Source organism: Hyla sarda, chromosome 3 (genome assembly GCF_029499605.1).
Source record: "Hyla sarda isolate aHylSar1 chromosome 3, aHylSar1.hap1, whole genome shotgun sequence".
Lineage (NCBI taxonomy): Eukaryota > Metazoa > Chordata > Amphibia > Anura > Hylidae > Hyla > Hyla sarda.
In genome coordinates this window covers 237106198-237126509 of record NC_079191.1, presented here as the reverse complement: position 1 = coordinate 237126509, position 20312 = coordinate 237106198, and the positions used below count along the sequence as shown (strand labels likewise).

The window sequence follows — 20312 nt, the reverse complement described above, 5'->3', positions numbered from 1 at the left end:
CTCCACGGGCGGCCCGTGCCGGTACCGGAGATCATCTGCAGTCGCTTGCAGCGGAGTGTGCAACAACAAAGTCAAGGTGAGCGGCGGCGGAGCTGACAGACTACGGTATAATGCACCGGATCGGGCTGGGCAGTTTCCTTCTAGGAATTCCTTCGCCCCTTTATAGCTCAGCGCTTGTTCACATTATCGCCTGTGGTGTGCGATGTCGCAGCGTTACATCAACTGAGCACAAAGGCAGTAGTTGCGCTATATGGGGGGCTGGTCTTCTGTATGGACCTGTTGTATGGGGGGGGGGGGGGGCTGCCTGGTCTTCTGTATGGGGGGGGCTGCCTGGTCTTCTGTATGGACCTGTTTTATGGGGGGGGGGGGCTGCCTGGTCTTCTGTATGGACCTGTTGTATGGGGGGGGGGCTGCCTGGTCTTCTGTATGGACCTGTTGTATGGGGGGGGGGGGCTGCCTGGTCTTCTGTATGGACCTGTTGTATGGGGGGCGGCTGCCTGGTCTTCTGTATGGACCTGTTGTATGGGGGGGGGGGGGCTGCTGGTCTTCTGTATGGACCTGTTGTATGGGGGGGGGGCTGCCTGGTCTTCTGTATGGACCTGTTGTATGGGGGGGGGGCTGCCTGGTCTCCTCCTGTATGGGGAGGGGGCTGCCTGGTCTCCTCCTGTATGGGGGGGGGGGGCTGCCTGGTCTCCTCCTGTATGGGGGGGGGGGCTGCCTGGTCTCCTCCTGTATGGGGGGGGGGGGGCTGCCTTGGTCTCCTCCTGTATGGGGAGGGGGCTGCCTGGTCTCCTCCTGTATGGGGAGGGGGCTGCCCTGGTCTCCTCCTGTATGGGGGGGGGGGCTGCCTGGTCTCCTCCTGTATGGGGGGGGGGCTGCCTGGTCTCCTCCTGTATGGGGGGGGGGGCTGCCTGGTCCTCCTCCTGTATGGGGGGGGGGGGGGCTGCCTGGTCTCCTCCTGTATGGGGGGGGGGCTGCCTGGTCTCCTCCTGTATGGGGGGGGGGCTGCCTGGTCTCCTCCTGTATGGGGGGGGGGGGCTGCCTGGTCTCCTCCTGTATGGGGGGGGGGGGGCTGCCTGGTCTCCTCCTGTATGGGGGGGGGGGGGCTGCCTGGTCTCCTCCTGTATGGGGGGGGGGGGCTGCCTGGTCTCCTCCTGTATGGGGGGGGGGGGGCTGCCTGGTCCTCCTCCTGTATGGGGGGGGGGGGCTGCCTGGTCTCCTCCTGTATGGGGGGGGGGGGCTGCCTGGTCTCCTCCTGTATGGGGGGGGGGGGCTGCCTGGTCTCCTCCTGTATGGGGGGCTGCCTGGTCTCCTCCTGTATGGGGGGGGGGGCTGCCTGGTCTCCTCCTGTATGGGGGGGGGGCTGCCTGGTCTCCTCCTGTATGGGGGCTGCCTGGTCTCCTCCTGTATGGGGGCTGCCTGGTCTCCTCCTGTATGGGGGCTGCCTGGTCTCCTCCTGTATGGGGGGGGGGCTGCCTGGTCTCCTCCTGTATGGGGGGGGGGCTGCCTGGTCTCCTCCTGTATGGGGGGGGGGGCTGCCTGGTCTCCTCCTGTATGGGGGGGGGGCTGCCTGGTCTCCTCCTGTATGGGGGGGGGGGCTGCCTGGTCTCCTCCTGTATGGGGGGGGGGGGGCTGCCTGGTCTCCTCCTGTATGGGGGGGGGGGCTGCCTGGTCTCCTCCTGTATGGGGGGGGGGGCTGCCTGGTCTCCTCCTGTATGGGGGGGGGGGCTGCCTGGTCTCCTCCTGTATGGGGGGGGGGGGCTGCCTGGTCTCCTCCTGTATGGGGGGGGGGGCTGCCTGGTCTCCTCCTGTATGGGGGGGGGGGCTGCCTGGTCTCCTCCTGTATGGGGGGGGGGGCTGCCTGGTCTCCTCCTGTATGGGGGGGGGGGCTGCCTGGTCTCCTCCTGTATGGGGGGGGCTGCCTGGTCTCCTCCTGTATGGGGGGGGCTGCCTGGTCTCCTCCTGTATGGGGGGGGGGGGGGCTGCCTGGTCTCCTCCTGTATGGGGGGCTGCCTGGTCTCCTCCTGTATGGGGGGCTGCCTGGTCTCCTCCTGTATGGGGGGGGGGGGCTGCCTGGTCTCCTCCTGTATGGGGGGGGGGGCTGCCTGGTCTCCTCCTGTATGGGGGGGGCTGCCTGGTCTCCTCCTGTATGGGGGGGGCTGCCTGGTCTCCTCCTGTATGGGGGGGGGGGGGGGCTGCCTGGTCTCCTCCTGTATGGGGGGCTGCCTGGTCTCCTCCTGTATGGGGGGGCTGCCTGGTCTCCTCCTGTATGGGGGGGGGGCTGCCTGGTCTCCTCCTGTATGGGGGGGGGCTGCCTGGTCTCCTCCTGTATGGGGGGGGGGCTGCCTGGTCTCCTCCTGTATGGGGGGGGGGCTGCCTGGTCTCCTCCTGTATGGGGGGGGGGGGCTGCCTGGTCTCCTCCTGTATGGGGGGGGGGGCTGCCTGGTCTCCTCCTGTATGGGGGGGGGGCTGCCTGGTCTCCTCCTGTATGGGGGGGGGGCTGCCTGGTCTCCTCCTGTATGGGGGGGGGGGGGCTGCCTGGTCTCCTCCTGTATGGGGGGGGGGGCTGCCTGGTCTCCTCCTGTATGGGGGGGGGGGGGGCTGCCTGGTCTCCTCCTGTATGGGGGGGGGGGGGGCTGCCTGGTCTCCTCCTGTATGGGGGGGGGGGGGGCTGCCTGGTCTCCTCCTGTATGGGGGGGGGGGGGCTGCCTGGTCTCCTCCTGTATGGGGGGGGGGGGGGCTGCCTGGTCTCCTCCTGTATGGGGGGGGGGGGGCTGCCTGGTCTCCTCCTGTATGGGGGGCTGCCTGGTCTCCTCCTGTATGGGGGGGGGGCTGCCTGGTCTCCTCCTGTATGGGGGGGGGGGGGCTGCCTGGTCTCCTCCTGTATGGGGGCTGCCTGGTCTCCTCCTGTATGGGGGCTGCCTGGTCTCCTCCTGTATGGGGGCTGCCTGGTCTCCTCCTGTATGGGGGGGGGGCTGCCTGGTCTCCTCCTGTATGGGGGGGGGGCTGCCTGGTCTCCTCCTGTATGGGGGGGGGGCTGCCTGGTCTCCTCCTGTATGGGGGGGGGGGCTGCCTGGTCTCCTCCTGTATGGGGGGGCTGCCTGGTCTCCTCCTGTATGGGGGGGGGGGGCTGCCTGGTCTCCTCCTGTATGGGGGGGGGGGCTGCCTGGTCTCCTCCTGTATGGGGGGGGGGGCTGCCTGGTCTCCTCCTGTATGGGGGGGGGGGGGCTTGCCTGGTCTCCTCCTGTATGGGGGGGGGGGCTGCCTGGTCTCCTCCTGTATGGGGGGGGGGGGGGGCTGCCTGGTCTCCTCCTGTATGGGGGGCTGCCTGGTCTCCTCCTGTATGGGGGGCTGCCTGGTCTCCTCCTGTATGGGGGGGGGGCTGCCTGGTCTCCTCCTGTATGGGGGGGGGGGCTGCCTGGTCTCCTCCTGTATGGGGGGGGGGCTGCCTGGTCTCCTCCTGTATGGGGGGGGGGCTGCCTGGTCTCCTCCTGTATGGGGGGGGGGCTGCCTGGTCTCCTCCTGTATGGGGGGGGGGGGGCTGCCTGGTCTCCTCCTGTATGGGGGGCTGCCTGGTCTCCTCCTGTATGGGGGCTGCCTGGTCTCCTCCTGTATGGGGGGGGGGGGGGGCTGCCTGGTCTCCTCCTGTATGGGGGGGGGGGGGGGCTGCCTGGTCTCCTCCTGTATGGGGGGCTGCCTGGTCTCCTCCTGTATGGGGGGGGGGGGGGGCTGCCTGGTCTCCTCCTGTATGGGGGGCTGCCTGGTCTCCTCCTGTATGGGGGGGGGGGGGGGGCTGCCTGGTCTCCTCCTGTATGGGGGCTGCCTGGTCTCCTCCTGTATGGGGGGGGGGGGGGGGGCTGCCTGGTCTCCTCCTGTATGGGGGGCTGCCTGGACTCCTGTTAGACATGTAGGGACAAGTCTGGTTAGAAGGAAATGCAGCTCATGTGTTGAGGTTCTGGTCTCTGAACTTGTAGTGAACCCTGTAGCTGACATCTTGGCATGAGGAGTATACAGTATATGCCCAGTCTCCCAGTAGTTGGTCTTGTAGGAATCCTCTCCTTTATGTGGCTGCTCACCTGCATGTGGGATAGTGAACAGTCATGTAGGTGGCAGTGCTGTACTGTGAAGTTGTTGCTTCTTTACTTGCAGCCCCATGTAAGATCACAGATCAGGTTAGCGGCATGACTTGGATCTGCTAGATCTGCCTATGTGACTGTAATCTTTGGGTTGAAGTACATTTGAAGCTGGAATAACACCTGTGGTTTTTGTAATGCTTTTTGATCTAGTTATGAGCCTCATGTTGAGAAGCTCCAGACTTTATACCTTTCCTTTTTGGATCCGTTTCTGTTTGGCTCAAACTGTAGGTGTGATTCCAGCCTTGCTGATACACAAGTGTGTGTGTGTGTGTGTGTGATGTGTTGGTATGGGGAGCACAAGTGTGTGTGTGATGTGTGTTGGTATGGGGATCACAAGTGTGTGTGTGTGTGTGTGTGTGTGTGATGTGTTGGTATGGGGAGCACAAGTGTGTGTGTGTGATGTGTGTTGGTATGGGGATCACAAGTGTGTGTGTGATGTGTTGGTATGGGGAGCACAAGTGTGTGTGTGTGATGTGTGTTGGTATGGGGAGCACAAGTGTGTGTGTGTGATGTGTGTTGGTATGGGGAGCACAAGTGTGTGTGTGTGTGATGTGTGTTGGTATGGGGAGCACAAGTGTGTGTGTGTGATGTGTGTTGGTATGGGGATCACAAGTGTGTGTGTGATGTGTGTTGGTATGGGGAGCACAAGTGTGTGTGTGTGTGTGTGTGTGTGTGTGTGATGTGTGTTGGTATGGGGAGCACAAGTGTGTGTGTGTGTGTGATGTGTGTTGGTATGGGGAGCACAAGTGTGTGTGTGTGTGTGTGTGTGTGTGTGATGTGTGTTGGTATGGGGAGCACAAGTGTGTGTGTGTGTGTGTGTGTGATGTGTGTTGGTATGGGGAGCACAAGTGTGTGTGTGTGTGTGTGTGTGTGTGATGTGTGTTGGTATGGGGAGCACAAGTGTGTGTGTGTGTGTGTGTGTGTGTGTGTGTGTGATGTGTGTTGGTATGGGGAGCACAAGTGTGATGTGTTATGGGGAGCACAAGTGTGTGTGTGTGTGTGTGTGTGTGTGTGTGTGTGATGTGTGTTGGTATGGGGAGCACAAGTGTGTGTGTGTGTGTGATGTGTGTTGGTATGGGGAGCACAAGTGTGTGTGTGTGTGTGATGTGTGTTGGTATGGGGAGCACAAGTGTGTGTGTGTGTGTGATGTGTGTTGGTATGGGGAGCACAAGTGTGTGTGTGTGTGTGTGTGATGTGTGTTGGTATGGGGAGCACAAGTGTGTGTGTGTGTGTGATGTGTGTTGGTATGGGGAGCACAAGTGTGTGTGTGTGTGATGTGTGTTGGTATGGGGATCACAAGTGTGTGTGTGATGTGTGTTGGTATGGGGAGCACAAGTGTGTGTGTGTGATGTGTGTTGGTATGGGGAGCACAAGTGTGTGTGTGTGATGTGTGTTGGTATGGGGAGCACAAGTGTGTGTGTGTGATGTGTGTTGGTATGGGGAGCACAAGTGTGTGTGTGTGTGTGTGATGTGTGTTGGTATGGGGATCACAAGTGTGTGTGTGATGTGTGTTGGTATGGGGAGCACAAGTGTGTGTGTGTGTGTGTGTGTGATGTGTGTTGGTATGGGGAGCACAAGTGTGTGTGTGTGTGTGTGATGTGTGTTGGTATGGGGAGCACAAGTGTGTGTGTGTGTGTGTGTGATGTGTGTTGGTATGGGGAGCACAAGTGTGTGTGTGTGTGTGTGTGATGTGTGTTGGTATGGGGAGCACAAGTGTGTGTGTGTGTGTGTGTGTGTGATGTGTGTTGGTATGGGGAGCACAAGTGTGTGTGTGTGTGTGTGTGTGATGTGTGTTGGTATGGGGAGCACAAGTGTGTGTGTGTGATGTGTGTTGGTATGGGGAGCACAAGTGTGTGTGTGTGTGTGTGTGTGTGTGTGTGATGTGTGTTGGTATGGGGAGCACAAGTGTGATGTGTTATGGGGAGCACAAGTGTGTGTGTGTGTGTGTGTGTGATGTGTGTTGGTATGGGGAGCACAAGTGTGTGTGTGTGTGTGTGTGTGTGTGATGTGTGTTGGTATGGGGAGCACAAGTGTGTGTGTGTGTGTGATGTGTGTTGGTATGGGGAGCACAAGTGTGTGTGTGTGTGTGTGTGTGTGATGTGTGTTGGTATGGGGAGCACAAGTGTGTGTGTGTGTGTGTGTGTGTGTGTGTGATGTGTGTTGGTATGGGGAGCACAAGTGTGTGTGTGTGTGTGTGTGTGTGATGTGTGGTGGTATGGGGAGCACAAGTGTGTGTGTGTGTGTGTGATGTGTGTTGGTATGGGGAGCACAAGTGTGTGTGTGTGTGTGTGTGTGTGTGATGTGTGTTGGTATGGGGAGCACAAGTGTGTGTGTGTGTGATGTGTGTTGGTATGGGGATCACAAGTGTGTGTGTGATGTGTGTTGGTATGGGGATCACAAGTGTGTGTGTGATGTGTTGGTATGGGGAGCACAAGTGTGTGTGTGTGTGTGTGTGTGATGTGTGTTGGTATGGGGATCACAAGTGTGTGTGTGATGTGTGTTGGTATGGGGAGCACAAGTGTGTGTGTGTGATGTGTGTTGGTATGGGGAGCACAAGTGTGTGTGTGTGTGATGTGTGTTGGTATGGGGAGCACAAGTGTGTGTGTGTGTGATGTGTGTTGGTATGGGGATCACAAGTGTGTGTGTGATGTGTGTTGGTATGGGGAGCACAAGTGTGTGTGTGTGTGTGTGTGTGTGTGTGTGATGTGTGTTGGTATGGGGAGCACAAGTGTGTGTGTGTGTGTGTGTGATGTGTGTTGGTATGGGGAGCACAAGTGTGTGTGTGTGTGTGTGTGTGTGATGTGTGTTGGTATGGGGAGCACAAGTGTGTGTGTGTGTGTGTGTGTGTGATGTGTGTTGGTATGGGGAGCACAAGTGTGTGTGTGTGTGTGTGTGTGTGTGTGTGTGATGTGTGTTGGTATGGGGAGCACAAGTGTGTGTGTGTGTGTGTGTGTGTGTGTGTGTGATGTGTGTTGGTATGGGGAGCACAAGTGTGATGTGTTATGGGGAGCACAAGTGTGTGTGTGTGTGTGTGTGTGTGATGTGTGTTGGTATGGGGAGCACAAGTGTGTGTGTGTGTGTGTGTGTGTGTGATGTGTGTTGGTATGGGGAGCACAAGTGTGTGTGTGTGTGTGTGTGTGTGTGTGATGTGTGTTGGTATGGGGAGCACAAGTGTGTGTGTGTGTGATGTGTGTTGGTATGGGGATCACAAGTGTGTGTGTGATGTGTGTTGGTATGGGGAGCACAAGTGTGTGTGTGTGTGTGATGTGTGTTGGTATGGGGAGCACAAGTGTGTGTGTGTGTGTGATGTGTGTTGGTATGGGGAGCACAAGTGTGTGTGTGTGTGTGATGTGTGTTGGTATGGGGAGCACAAGTGTGTGTGTGTGTGTGTGTGATGTGTGTTGGTATGGGGAGCACAAGTGTGTGTGTGTGTGTGTGTGATGTGTGTTGGTATGGGGAGCACAAGTGTGTGTGTGTGTGTGTGATGTGTGTTGGTATGGGGAGCACAAGTGTGTGTGTGTGTGATGTGTGTTGGTATGGGGAGCACAAGTGTGTGTGTGTGATGTGTGTTGGTATGGGGATCACAAGTGTGTGTGTGATGTGTGTTGGTATGGGGAGCACAAGTGTGTGTGTGTGTGTGTGTGTGTGTGATGTGTGTTGGTATGGGGAGCACAAGTGTGTGTGTGTGTGTGTGTGTGTGTGATGTGTGTTGGTATGGGGAGCACAAGTGTGTGTGTGTGTGATGTGTGTTGGTATGGGGAGCACAAGTGTGTGTGTGTGTGTGGTGTGATGTGTGTTGGTATGGGGAGCACAAGTGTGTGTGTGTGTGTGTGTGTGTGATGTGTGTTGGTATGGGGAGCACAAGTGTGTGTGTGTGATGTGTGTTGGTATGGGGAGCACAAGTGTGTGTGTGTGTGATGTGTGTTGGTATGGGGAGCACAAGTGTGTGTGTGTGTGTGTGTGTGTGTGATGTGTGTTGGTATGGGGAGCACAAGTGTGTGTGTGTGTGTGTGTGTGATGTGTGTTGGTATGGGGAGCACAAGTGTGTGTGTGTGTGTGTGTGTGATGTGTGTTGGTATGGGGAGCACAAGTGTGTGTGTGTGTGTGTGTGTGTGATGTGTGTTGGTATGGGGAGCACAAGTGTGTGTGTGTGTGTGATGTGTGTTGGTATGGGGAGCACAAGTGTGTGTGTGTGTGTGTGTGTGTGATGTGTGTTGGTATGGGGAGCACAAGTGTGTGTGTGTGTGTGTGTGATGTGTGTTGGTATGGGGAGCACAAGTGTGTGTGTGTGTGTGTGTGTGTGTGATGTGTGTTGGTATGGGGAGCACAAGTGTGTGTGTGTGATGTGTATGTGTATGTGTGATGTGTTGGTATGAGGAGCACAAGTGATGCATTGCCTCTGCAGCAAGCGCTGGCTCCCTGTTGGGAAACAAAGGAGTGCTTACAGTCATCCCTCTGAGGCCCCGGCTGCTCCTCCCAGAGGAAAGTGCTGTCTCAGAAATGAGCTTCACTTTACTTATTTTTTTACAGGCAAAAAGGCCGGTTATGATTGTATGTGAGTGACAGAACATGAAACCATAGCACATATGTCCAGATAGGCTATTCCATGTTAGTGATATGCATGTCCCCACTGTATAAAAGATCATACAGGACCCCATAGGTTCTGTATGATGGATCTCATCCCTATAGTGTTTTATGGTAAAAGTATATTTCTTCCTGGTTGGAAACCCCAGTGTCATTTGGAGCAATAATGTGCCAGAACGATAGCTAGTAAATAAAAAATGCTGGCCCTGCGTTCCCCCCGGCTATGATTGTCTGCTCGGTGAGTTAGCCGTTTGGCAGCATCACAAATGTGAATAAACCCACATAAAGTGATCTCTCAAAGGCAATAATACTGGAATTGTTCTTTCTTTCAGGAATTGGGAATTAGAGTTCCTCGCTCCCTAGGTCAAGGACCTAGCAGATTCATCCCAGAAGAAGAGGTGGGTGTAGTGTGTGTATTTTTTTTATTTTTTGACAATAACTTGCCAGCCAAGCAAGTAGAAACGTGTTTATATCAATACAAGAAGATTTGTAACACTCGCTACATAGCTGTTCAGGACTGTAGATGGCCTCTGATAAGACCTACCCAGCTTAACCCTCTACCTTTTTGTGAACTCTCCGCAGATCCTACAAGTTGGAACAGAGGGTGTAAATATGCACACAGTGTTTGCTGATGCTCTTGCCGATATGGGTCGGCTGGATAATATTACCCTGGTGATGGTTTTTCACCCGCAGTATTTGGAAGGCTTCCTGAAAACACAGCATTACCTGCTGCAGATGGATGGCCCCTTACCTGCCTGTTATCAGCACTATATAGGGATTATGGTAAGTATGGGCTATGACACTAGAGCGAGGCGGTATGACCAAATGTGTATCACTGTATTTTTGTAACTTATGGCGGTTCCACGGTATATAACGGTATTTCTTTCAAGCCCCCATAATCATGTCACCCGCCAGCGCTGTTCTGCTCTCTCCCCCCCCCCCCCCCCAATTAATTATCAGCCCAGCGGTGTTCTACTCACATGTCACCCGCAAGCACTGCCCTCCTCCTCTTTGTTGGAGGCCACCGGCGCTGGAACTCTATACTGTACGCCAGTGGCCTCCAACCTGCGGACCTCCAGATGTTGCAAAACTACAACTCCCAGCATGCCCGGATAGTCAACAGCTGTCCAGGCATGCTGGGAGTTGTAGTTTTGCAACAGCTGGAGGTCCGCAGGTTGGAGATGTACGCTGTATCCCTATGCCCGGGCTGCAAAAGATAAACAAAATAAACTTTAACTTGGCTACGCCGGCCTTATGCTGGGGACTGGAACGTCGGACAGCCGTCAGCCTATCACCAGCCGCAGCGATGCCCCGCCCCGGCCAGTGATAGGTTAAATCCACTGTCATGAGCTCCTTACATGACAGTGGGCTAAGCCTATCACCTGCTGGGGCGGGACATCGCTGCGGCCGGTGATAGGCTGACGGCTGTCCGACGTTCCAGTCCCCAGCATAAGGCCGACGTAGATAAGTTTAAAGTTTATTTTCTGTATCTTTTGCAGCCCGGGCATAGGGATACAGCATACGCCAGTAGTCTCCAACCTGTGGACCTCCAGCTGTTGCAAAACTACAACTCCCAGCATGCCCGGATAGCCAACGGCTGTCCGGGCATGCTGGGAGTTGTAGTTTCGCAACAGCTGGAGGTCCGCAGGTTGGAGACCACTGGCGTACAGTATAGAGTTCCAGCGCCCGGAGGCCCCCAACAAAAAGGAGGGCAGTGCTTGCGGGTGACATATGTGAGTAGTACCCCGCTGGGCTAATAATTAATTGGGGGGGGGGGAGCAGAACAGTCTTGGCGGGTAACATAGGATTAGTTCCCCGATGTGGGGACAGGGCTACGCTGGGCTGATAATTCATTCCCGAGGGGGAGGGGCCCAACCGGTATTTCGGTTTGGGAAAAATTCATATCTTGCAGCCCAAAAATTTGGGTATGAACCGGTATACCGCCCAGCCCTAGATCTGCCTATTAGATACAACTCTTTCATGCAATCCTGAAATAAGGAAAACAATTGGGAGTGTAAACGCTATGTACTGACAGCAGTGTTTCTATCTGGATCTTTCAGGCTGCAGCCAGGCATCAGTGCTCCTATCTTGTGAACCTGCATGTCAATGACTTTATTCAGAGTGGAGGGGACCAGAAGTGGTTAAATGGGCTGGAAAATGCTCCACTGAAGCTCCGTAATCTAGGAGAGCTGAACAAGTTGCTGGCACACAGACCTTGGCTGATCACAAAAGAACACATTGAGGTAAACACTCATAGGCTCCCTTTTATCAGACTGCCACCATTGGGGTAAAACCACTTGACAGCATTTTGGCCATCTATTGGTATAGACTGACCTTTGTTTGTTTTTGTGTTTTCCAGCAATTGCTTAAAACTGGAGAACACAGTTGGTCTTTGGCAGAGCTGATCCATGCAGTTGTTCTTCTTGCTCACTATCACTCATTGGCCTCTTTTACATTCGGCTGTGGGATAAGTCCTGAAATCCACAGTGATGGGGGCCACACTCTTCGGCCCCCATCTGTCAATAACTACTGCATTTGTGACATAACAAATGGAAACCATGGAGGGGATGAAAGCCGCCAGACAGCAGGAAACCTGGTAAGTTGCCTTGTATGCAATTTTTGGTTTTCACTGTTTCACTGCACTAGGCAAATGTACTTTTAAGAGTAACAACTTGCAAATACAGTGACCCCTCGACCTACGATAGCCCCGACATACGATGCTTTTTTTGTCGGGGCCATCGCATAAACGGCTATCCAGCAGCGCTGACTGCTTCAGCTGCCGCCGGATAGCTGTTTACGGTGCCCAGTGAGCTCCGGTGATTGTCACTCACCTGTCCTCGGGGCTCCGGTGTGTTCTCGGATCCTCTGCATTGTCCGCGCTCTCGACGACATCACATCGCTGCGCACGCCGTTCCTTCATCCAATAGGAGCGGCGTGCGTAGCGACGTGATGACGGCGACGAAGAGTGCGGATGTCGGGGAAGCAGAGGCCTTGCTGGAGCCAGTGACTGACTTACTGAATTAAGGAAACTTTACAGATGTCACATTTTAAAGGGGTACAACAGCCCTAAGACAGCTTCTCCCCTCTCCAAAGGATAAGGGATAAGATGTCTGATCGTGGGGACCCCTGCAATCTCTCATGTAGCACCCACCTTTGTGAGCTGCACGCAGCGCAGGAGGCTCCTAGTCTGAAGCGTGATGTCACACGGGGGCGGAGTCATGATGTCACGATATTCCAGCCCCGTGTTCATGAGGCTTCAAACATGGAGTCTCCAGCGCTGCGTGGACACAGGTGGGTGCTGCATGAGAGATTGTGGCGGTCCCCAGCAGTGGGACCCCGGTGATCAGACATCTTATCCCTATGCTTTGGCTAGGTTTGTTCCCCTACCTTATATAAAATTCCTTTATATCAACGGAGGCAGAAGAGGTTTCTAGGTTTATAAAATCTTTGTAGTAAAGGCTGGGGAAACTGATAGAAGACCTTTTGCAGAATAAATCGCTTTTGATTGTATTGAGGCCAATAGGTTTGCTTTGTCTTTTCTCTAGAGTTTAGATTCTTCTTGTGAAGTTGAAGTTCTTATGGAGAAAATGAAACAGCTTCAAGAATGTAGAGATGAAGAAGAAGCTAGTCAGGAGGAAATGGCTACTCGTTTTGAAAGGGAGAAGATTGAAAGCATGCTAGCTTTTGCTACAGGTACAGACATAGTGGATTGTCCATAAGGATAACTTGCATTACTTTATTCTTATATTGTATCACAACACAGTCTTAAAATTATAACATTAACCTTTTGGATAATTATCTCACTTTTAGAAGATGAAGACCCTCCTCCAGCCCGAAATGTCTCGAAACATTTTGAAGACACAAGTTATGGCTACAAAGACTTCTCTCGACGCGGAATGCATGTTCCAACTTTCCGAGTACAGGTAAATGTTCCTTACCAACTTAAGAGGGAATAAATATAAATATGGTAAATTGTATAATTCTATATGAACTGGACAATTTTTTTTATGTGTTTTTTTTTTTTTTTTTTTTTTTTTTTTTTTTACAGAATGTCTTTTTCATATAGCCATAAACTCAAGAATAGTAACATTCTGGCCAGCTACCACTAGGGGGAGTGGTGGCTGGCCAGAATGTTACTTTTCTTGAGTATTAAAGTGTTACTGCCATTTACATGATCAACTTTTCATGTCATCCAGATTAGAGATGAGCGAACTTACAGTAAATTCGATTCGTCACGAACTTCTTGGCTCGGCAGTTGATGACTTATCCTGCATAAATTAGTTCAGCTTTCAGGTGCTCCCGTGGGCTGGAAAAGGTGGATATACAGTCCTAGGGGACTATATCCATCTTTTCCAGCCCACCGGAACGCCTGAAAGCTGAACTAATTTATGCAGGATAAGTCATCAACTGCCGAGCCGAGAAGTTTGTGACGAATCGAATTTACTGTAAGTTCGTTCATCTCTAATCCAGATGTTCTACTCTGAAGCACATCAGTCAAACGTGCAACCAGTTGAGTAGTTGGGCATATTACCTAGTTATAACTCTAGTTGGTGCTGCAACCCCTTCTTTGTCTTTCCCCTGCACAATATATAAATTTAGGTGCACTACTGTGGTAGATGTAGACAGTAACATATGACTATCCCTCAAAATGATGTGAAAATTGAGACCTTCACCAGTATATCCTTATTTGAAGGACATACCAGAGCCCGCACACCAACTCCAAAATTTCTCAAGTGGCACGGGACCTAACACTAAACCTACCTGTGCCGTATGGGCAATTACAGCAGCATTAGGTCCGACTTATAGCCTTATAGCACACATACAATGGGAGGAGGGAGGAAGGCTATAAGCCCCACCCAAATAGGCTGATATGTTGCCAAAATGCTGCCTATAATTGTGAATAAGGTGCATTAAATATGGAGTTTATAAACCTCCAAGTATAAGATTTGAACAACAAAGAAAATGTGGTCTCAATTGGCAGGAAATGCTGAACCCCAAATGCAGTTGTGCATATATACTGGGGGAGCAGATCCTGCCCTTGTGGTCTGTTGCTAGGGGCGATCTCCAGCATAAAAAGGCATACAATGGAGGATGCCTGCAGTGGACTACAAGTGCTACAATAGAATCCTACACCAGATAAACGGTGTGGATGTGTAACACTTTTCATCTGGTGTAGGATTCTATTGTGGCACTTGTAGTCCACTGCAGGCATCCTCCATTGTATGCATTTTATGCTGGGGATCGCCCTTAGCAACAGACCACAAGGGCAGGATCTGCTCCCCCAAAATAAATGCACAACTGCATTTGGGGTTGAGCACCTCCAGCCATTTGAAATGACATTTTTTTTTCTTTTTCTTGTCTTTCCCCTGCACAGCAGAGACCCAGCTAACAACTGTGCAGGGAACTGCAGCATGGTCCCTGTTCAAGTTATTGGGACTGGCTGTAGAGTTTCGGGTATTACTTAGGATTGAACACAGTATTAAAGCCCCTTTATTTTCAGGGGGATGGAACACTGATTAAAAAGTGATAGCATATCCTAGCAATATACGTCTGCATAAGACAGGAATACTTTAACACTGTGTGAAAGGGAGCATGATATTTTGGGTTCTGTATCAGAAAATAACACAAACATAATAGCTGATCTGCAGTGGGGAAATGTCTTAAAGGCATACTCCACCCCTAGACATCTTATCCCCTATCCAAAGCTGCGTCCTGCGATCAGCCTGCTGCACCTGGTGTTAGTTAATGTCGGGTGCAGTGCCGGAGGCTCGAAGTCACAGCCATGCCCCACTTGTGACGTCCATGGCAAAACCCCCTCAATGCCCCGCATCACCAGTCTTCTGGCACAGAGCGAAGTTCACTCCGTGCATTGAATGTCTGGGGTGCCGCAGCCGACATCACGGGGTCCCCAGCAGAGGGACCCCGCAATCAGACATCTTGTCCCCTATCCCTTTGGCTAGGGGATAAGATGTCTTGGGGCGGAGTACCCCTTTAACATTAGGTTAACAAAATCCATAGGAATGCTGCTTGGTAAACGCAACTAAACCTTGACTATTGTTGTTTCAGGATTTCAGCTGGGAAGACCATGGCTACTCCTTAGTAAATCGTCTTTATCCAGACGTTGGGCAGCTACTAGATGAAAAGTTTCACATTGCATATAACCTTACTTATAACACTATGGCAATGCACAGTCATGTAGATACCTCAACTCTGCGAAGGGCCATATGGAACTATGTTCATTGTATGTTTGGAATAAGGTAAGATTTTCTGCTATGTTATGCATGGTTCTCATAGTAGTTGTGACTCAAAGATTGTCAAGTCAAAGAATAAGGAGAAAAACTCTTGTCATGTACAGATTATGATACAACTTGACCTCCCCATCTAATGTGTACGATAGAGGCAAGAGCACCATAACCACCATTTTTTTCTTCTTTTTTAGTACTATGTAGATGTTTCTCATTTATTATTCGCTGTAATCTTCTATATTTTTAACCCTATTTTTATTTGGTCTTTGACAGGTATGACGATTATGACTATGGAGAAATAAATCAGCTACTGGACCGTAGCTTTAAAGTTTACATAAAAAATGTGGTGTGCAGTCCAGAAAAGACAACCAAAAGAATGTATGACAGCTTCTGATAAAAAATGTGGTGTGCAGTCCAGAAAAGACAACCAAAAGAATGTATGACAGCTTCTGGAGGCAGTTCAGGCATTCTGAGAAGGTGAGCCCTGGTTGGATAGATCTTAAAGCCCAGGCAGTTAATAAGAAGTGCACTGTTGTAGTATTTGGTTCTTCACATACTTGTGTTTTTAGCAATAAATGTAATTTTATTAGTGGTAAGTTTATTACACCCCAGTACAGGTAAACCAGGAACCCCAAACTAAACTCAAATACAGTAACCCATTTCAAAAAGACCCCTTTCTTTGAAACTACCCCCTATACATGTTTCAATGACTCATCAGGAGGAATTATAGGCAATGTAGAAGGGGCGCGATACTTAGGTTTTACTTTAGTGTTGTACTGTACCTTAGCTTGTAGGTCTGAATATATCGACTATTTTGTGTATACATAACCCCAGTCATATTATGGTGCAGTACCACTAGTTTTTTTTTTTTTATATTTTATTTATTTTTTAACTCCTTTTTAGTCACCAATTCTCAAGTTCAGTTCTGTAGCGTACTTCTTATTCAGACACTTATCCCCTATGCTGTGGATAGAGGATAAGTGCCCGATAAGTTCAGTTCCCTGGAGTACCCCTTTAATCACCATATGAATGTTAAGGTTTAGAGCTAGTTTCAAAGAAAGGGGTCACTGAATTCAGTGAATCACGCACAGTGAGCAGGGCTTCGCCGGCTTAATTTACATAATTGTCTGTCTGACTCCACATCCTAGTGAAGGGGAGTCACAAAGCCCCGCCCCCTGCACGCGATTCACTGAATTTAGCAGAGGATCTTCTGGGAAATCTCAGGACCTACTGGACATATTTAAGTTACCCCTCATTTGACTCCTGTTCACCCACACTATAAGCCAGTGTATTAGGATTAGTGTGGGTCAACAGGCTGACAGTTTTTTTTCTTTAAGTTTTGAATTCTATCAAGTATTTTAGGAGACTTGTCCTGGGGATTGGTAAGGACATAAACTTCAGACACCTTTCACCAATGGAGTCCTCTGATGTGTATTACATATTAGAGGTCTCCATTATTGTAGGTACACTTATGGTGCATTGAGTGTAGTTTTTTTTTTTTTATGTTTAATGAACATAGTTTTATATTGTAGACAACTTCCAGATGTGTCTTTTTAGATTACTATTCTATATCAACTGGCATGATCCGTAACTATGCTCACTGGGTTCGGTTTTAGTTTTTCATACGCTCGGTACGCTTTAATTCATTCTTTGTTTTTTTTTTACACTTTGGGGGGTGATTCTTTGCAATATGCCGCAGTGTGTAGAGGTACAGTCATGGCCGTAAATGTTGTCACCCCTGAAATTTTTCTAGAAAATGAAGTATTTCTCCCAGAATAGGATTGCAGTAACACATGTTTTGCTATACACATGTTTATTCCCTTTGTGTGTATTGGAACTAAACCAAAAAAAAGGGGGGGGGGGGGGGGAAAGCAAATTGGACATAATGTCACACCAAACTCCAAAAATGGGCTGGACAAAATTATTGGCACCCTTAACTTAATATTTGGTTCCAAAAATTACTGAAATCAGTCGCTTCCCATAACCATCAATAAGCTTCTTACACCTCTCAGCCGGAATGTTGGACCACTCTTCCTTTGCCAACTGCTCCACGTCTCTTATTGGAAGGTCGCCTTTTCGTTTTCGCAACAGCAATTTTAAGATCTCTCCACAGGTGTTCAGTGGGATTAGATCTGGACTCAATGCTGGCCACTTCAGAACCATTTTTTTTTAAACTTTTATATATATATATTTTTTTTTGGTTTAGTTCTAATACATACAAAGGCAATAAACAGGTTACTGCAATCCTATTTCTGTGATAAATACTTCATTTTCTCACAAGAATTTCAGGGGTGCCAACATATACAGCCATGTGTGTGTGTGTGTGTGTGTGTGTGTGTGTATATGTATGTTGTAAATCTAACACTACTTTCTTTTCCCTTTGTTCTATAGGTTCATGTTAATTTGCTTCTTATGGAAGCGAGGATGCAAGCTGAACTCCTTTATGCTCTGAGAGCAATCACTAGGTATATGACCTGAATGCGCAGTCTTCAATGACATCCTACAATGAATGTATCACGGGGATCTCTGCTCTCTGGACTTGCCTTTTTGGTATCTACGTTTTTTCAGAAGTCCATTGTGCCATAATTCCTATCATATCAGCTGGTTGGTTTTTACTAGGCTGACAGTTGAATGTTGGCAAAGCCTTGCAATCCTGCAACTCATGAACACATACAAGTCTGGTCTTTGGGATCCAGTTGTGTGTTCTTGCAGTGATGGACTCTTTGGAAGTATTGAGGATGGACTGGGAAACGTGTGCTCTGTATTTCCACTGGGGCTATAGTGGTGCTGCTGTCCTGTTGACAAGATGTGGATGTTCCCATTAAGCTAAATAAGCAAGCATATATGGATACTGCTACAACCTGAGCCTTGTTATAACATCATACAGAAAGTGTGCATTCCCATACACTTGTGCATGTTAATTTTTTTTGCCATATACAGCAACTTTGAAATCTCCAACCCCACTTTGCAGAATTACAGCTAGACCATTGGCTGTGTATAGTGCTGTACAATAAGCTGTGAGATATAAGATTTGAACGGTCTTCCTTACAATGTGTGTGTATATACATAGTATTCACTCTTTAGAAGGTCTGCTCGATATTCTTTGACTACAGGGAATGTGGAATACCTCTTGGTTGTGGGGTGCACACTTTGGGATCTCACTCTGCTGTAGTCTGTGGCAGCAGTCAGGGTAGAAGGATGCAGTTAGGCTATCTGAACTGGTAACGTACTAGTCATTTGCTTCTGCTGACAACCACCCGCGGTTTACAGTTTCAAACTTGATTAAGATGTGAATGTTAAACGAAAACCTAGCTGGGTTTGGAAAAGAAATGTATGAAAGGGTTTGTATTATGGAAGTTATAAACAGGTAAATATCTTTTGAAGCTTTTTCAGTATTGATATTTTCTAAATAAAGATAAATAAATAAAAAATATGTTTTTGTATTTATTATAAAGTATCTGTTTTAGGAAAACAATTGGAAAAAAAAACACTAATGTATTATGATTAGATGGGGTGGCGTCTCTCCTTAACCTCACCAGATAGCTGGGTCATCATTGTGTAGGATTTAGTATGTCTGTCTTGTACTGAGGGATCACTTCTCTTGGGTGGCACTACAGAGGAATATACTTGCTGTTGAGCTCCCATACATATTACACCCTTATTTGGTTTCACCAGTGATTTGCTTCTTAGCCAGTAGACCTTTAAAGAGGCACGGTCATTGTTAAAAACTTTTAATATATTGCAGGACTCATTATAATGACATTTCACAATAAACACCTGTTAAAAAAAAAAAAAATTTCACCTGAAATTAAAGGGGTATTCCAGGCAAAAACCTTTTTTTATATAGATTAACTGGCTCCAGAAAGTTAAACAGATTTGTAAATTACTTCTATTAAAAAATCGTAACCCTTTCAGTCCTTATGAGCTTCTGAAGTTAAGATTTTTTAATAGAAGTAATTTACAAATCTGTTTAACTTGAGCCAGTTGAGAGAGAGAGAGAGATATATAGATAGATAGAGATATAGAGATATAGATATAGATAGAGAGAGAGAGAGAGAGAGAGAGAGAGAGATAGATATAGATAGATATATATATATATAATATATAGTGTGTGTTTTTTCCTGGAATACCCCTTTTAAAGCTCAAAAATAGCTGCAACTAGGGGGTCACCTTTTTTTTTATTTTTTTTATTTTTTATTTTTTTTAGACAGACTAGTCTAGATTTTACAGCATACTGGATACCGGCCGTAAAGCATACCGGTATCCAGTATAGGAGATTTCTACTGTGTGTGTGCGCGGGCATGCACTGCCAGGGAACACACTCACACAGGCATTCACTCTCCCTCACTGCCTTCAGACAAGCACCAAGGTCGGTTCCCAATTCAGCCCCTGCAGAGCGCATTGAGAGGCCTTACCTCAAAAGTTGCCACTGTGTAAACCCTGCTGTTGTCCCATGCGGCGGCCCGGCTGGGTCTGTAAGTATCTTAACTATCCTCCCAGCCAGGGCCTCTGTACATAGGGCTAGGTACACTGCACCCTAGTGTTTTCCAACCCCCCCCTCTATATAGGTGGGGGTATGTGCAGAGCATTGTACCCTTGTCTATAGTACAGACTAGGATGCAATGCTTTGCCCTGTATAGGAGTGTACTATACACATAGGGGGGGAGGGGTTTATGTGCTGACTACAGAGCATTGCACCCTAGGGTCTTCTACAGTTACTCGGGTGTACAGATTAGGGTGCAATGCTCTGCACATACCCCCACCTGTATAGGAATGCTAATACACACACACTGCTATACACAGGGGGGTTGTGCTGACTACAGAGCATTGCACCCTAGGGTCTTCTACAGTTACTCGGGTGTACAGATTAGGGTGCAATGCTCTGCACATACCCCCACCTGTATAGGAATGCTAATACACACACTGCTATACACAGGGGGGGTTGTGCTGACTACAGTGCATTGCACCCTAGGGTCTTCTACAGACACTGGGGTGCAATGCTCTGCAGTATGCACATACCCCTGTGTGTGTAGGTGGTATGTGCAGAGCGTTGCACCCAGACAAGGGTACAATGCTCTGCACATACCCCCACCTGTATAGGAATGTTCATACACACACTGCTATACACATGGGGGGTTGTGCTGACTACAGAGCATTGTACCCTAGGGTCTTCTACAGACACTCGTGTGCAATGCTCTGCAGTATGCACATCCCCCCCCCCCCCCATGTGTATAATGGGGATCAAAAGTTTGGGCACCCCAGGTAAAAATTTGTATTAATGTACATAAAGAGGCCAAGGAAAGATGGAAAAATCTCAAAGGCATCAAATTACAGATTAGATATTCTT

General features: G+C 49.7%; 1 protein-coding gene across 1 annotated transcript; it reads left to right on the top strand.

Moving 5' to 3' along the window:
• The first annotated feature begins 6 nt into the window (after window positions 1-6).
• SESN1 (sestrin 1) lies at window positions 7-18390 on the top strand. Its single transcript, XM_056566272.1, has 11 exons — window positions 7-76; window positions 9053-9118; window positions 9303-9503; window positions 10781-10963; window positions 11080-11316; window positions 12266-12413; window positions 12531-12643; window positions 14787-14977; window positions 15239-15358; window positions 15418-15442; window positions 17357-18390. The coding sequence occupies exons 3-11, from the start codon at window positions 9333-9335 to the stop codon at window positions 17441-17443; spliced, it is 1275 nt and encodes a 424-aa protein (XP_056422247.1). The 5' UTR covers window positions 7-76; window positions 9053-9118; window positions 9303-9332; the 3' UTR covers window positions 17444-18390.
• Window positions 18391-20312: the final 1922 nt, after the last annotated feature.